Source organism: Mya arenaria, chromosome 12, assembly GCF_026914265.1.
Source record: "Mya arenaria isolate MELC-2E11 chromosome 12, ASM2691426v1".
In the NCBI taxonomy this organism is placed as follows: domain Eukaryota; kingdom Metazoa; phylum Mollusca; class Bivalvia; order Myida; family Myidae; genus Mya; species Mya arenaria.
In genome coordinates this window covers 7,145,437-7,147,068 of record NC_069133.1, presented here as the reverse complement: position 1 = coordinate 7,147,068, position 1,632 = coordinate 7,145,437, and the positions used below count along the sequence as shown (strand labels likewise).

At 36.0% G+C, this 1,632-nt stretch overlaps 1 protein-coding gene across 1 annotated transcript in view; it reads left to right on the top strand.

Annotated features, from left to right (window-relative positions):
* Positions 1-687: 687 nt before the first annotated feature.
* Positions 688-1,632, top strand: part of LOC128211724 (uncharacterized) — a 41,838-nt gene continuing 40,893 nt past the window's right edge. The window contains 2 exon segments of the mRNA XM_052916752.1: positions 688-729; positions 1,614-1,632. The exon segment at positions 1,614-1,632 is cut by the window's right edge and continues 75 nt beyond it. Of these exon segments, the coding sequence (XP_052772712.1) occupies positions 703-729; positions 1,614-1,632 (46 nt within the window). The 5' untranslated portion in view covers positions 688-702.

Here is a 1,632-nt window from a genome sequence, read left to right as displayed (position 1 = left end):
AATTTGCGCATACTTTGGCACGCTAGAAACCGGTGACCAAATATCATCCCAGACACCCCGACGGGTGCATCTTGTAGGGTATAGGCACTCAGCATTGACAAAGTTCCTGTTAAATCGACACACACGTATATAAAACAGAACCTTAAACATCCATCTTGTTAAAAAATGTTTTATAATATTTACTTGATCGAGAGATTCATTTATATATTTACTTATGTATACTTATTATTAAATAAATAGTTCAAATGTCACAAATTCAGAAGTTTAACTCAAAGTCCAATTTCATAGGTAAACCTTTATCAATTCCGCCGTGGCACCACTTAACGTTCACAATACTCTACTTTGGGCTGCTTAAACTGATTGGTCTCCGTCGAATGTCAATCTTTTAACTCAACCCTCTCGTTCCCGAAACAAAAAAATACTGCAGCTAGGGTAGATATATCTCTCAGAGCCGTCTAAGCTAAGGGTCGGATATATTATTGCTGTCGAAACATACAGACGAAAATAGGACTTCAAAGACTTAATTATGGAACTGATATAGACTATTTTCAAATGTTAAAATAAACTTATAGGATGAACTTAAACGCTATCTTATATGTTGTGACGTTACTGACGTCGTACTGTGGACTGACGTCAGCCGTGTACTTCGAAGATGGGTACGACCATCACTACACGTATTCGTCGGAATCGGACGTCCTCGGCATGCACAACATCACCACTGTGATCAAGGTGAGATGTTTTACATTCTCCGGTTAGAGGAAATAACTTCTGATGTAACGATGATGATGATGTAATGATGATGATGATGATGATGATGATGATGATGATGATGATGAACTTGGTAACGATGTTATTGATATTTGCGATGCTGCTGTTAGTTTATACTAATTAATTTAGCCCGATTGAAATTGTAAAACACTCCTATTTAGAACTTATTAAGTAAATGGCGATCCCATATACCACTAGAACAGTTTCAACCTCAATCGGTGCTGCTGCTGTTCTTGTTGATATTGTTGATATTGTTGTTGTTGATGATGATGATGATGATGATGATGATGATGATGATGATGATGATGATGATGATGATGATGATGATGATGATGATGATGATGATGATGATGATGATGATGATGATGATGATGATGATGATGAACTTGGTAACGATGTTATTGATATTTGCGATGCTGCTGTTAGTTTATACTAATTAATTTAGCCCGATTGAAATTGTAAAACACTCCTATTTAGAACTTATTAAGTGAATGGCGATCCCATATACCACTAGAACAGTTTCAACCTCAATCGGTGCTGCTGCTGTTCTTGTTGATATTGTTGATATTGTTTTTGTTGATGATGATGATGATGATGATGATGATGATGATACTGGTACTACTACTACTACTACTACTACTACTACTACTACTACTACTACTACAACTACTACTACTACTACTACTACTACTACTACTACTAACTACTACTACTCCTCCTCCTACTACTACTACTACTACTACTACTACTACTACTACTACTACTACTACTACGTCTACTACTACGTCTACTACTACTTTAAATACAAGTAATACTACTTCATTATCATTAGTATCCTTTAACAGTTCCGTGTACGCTGTGTTA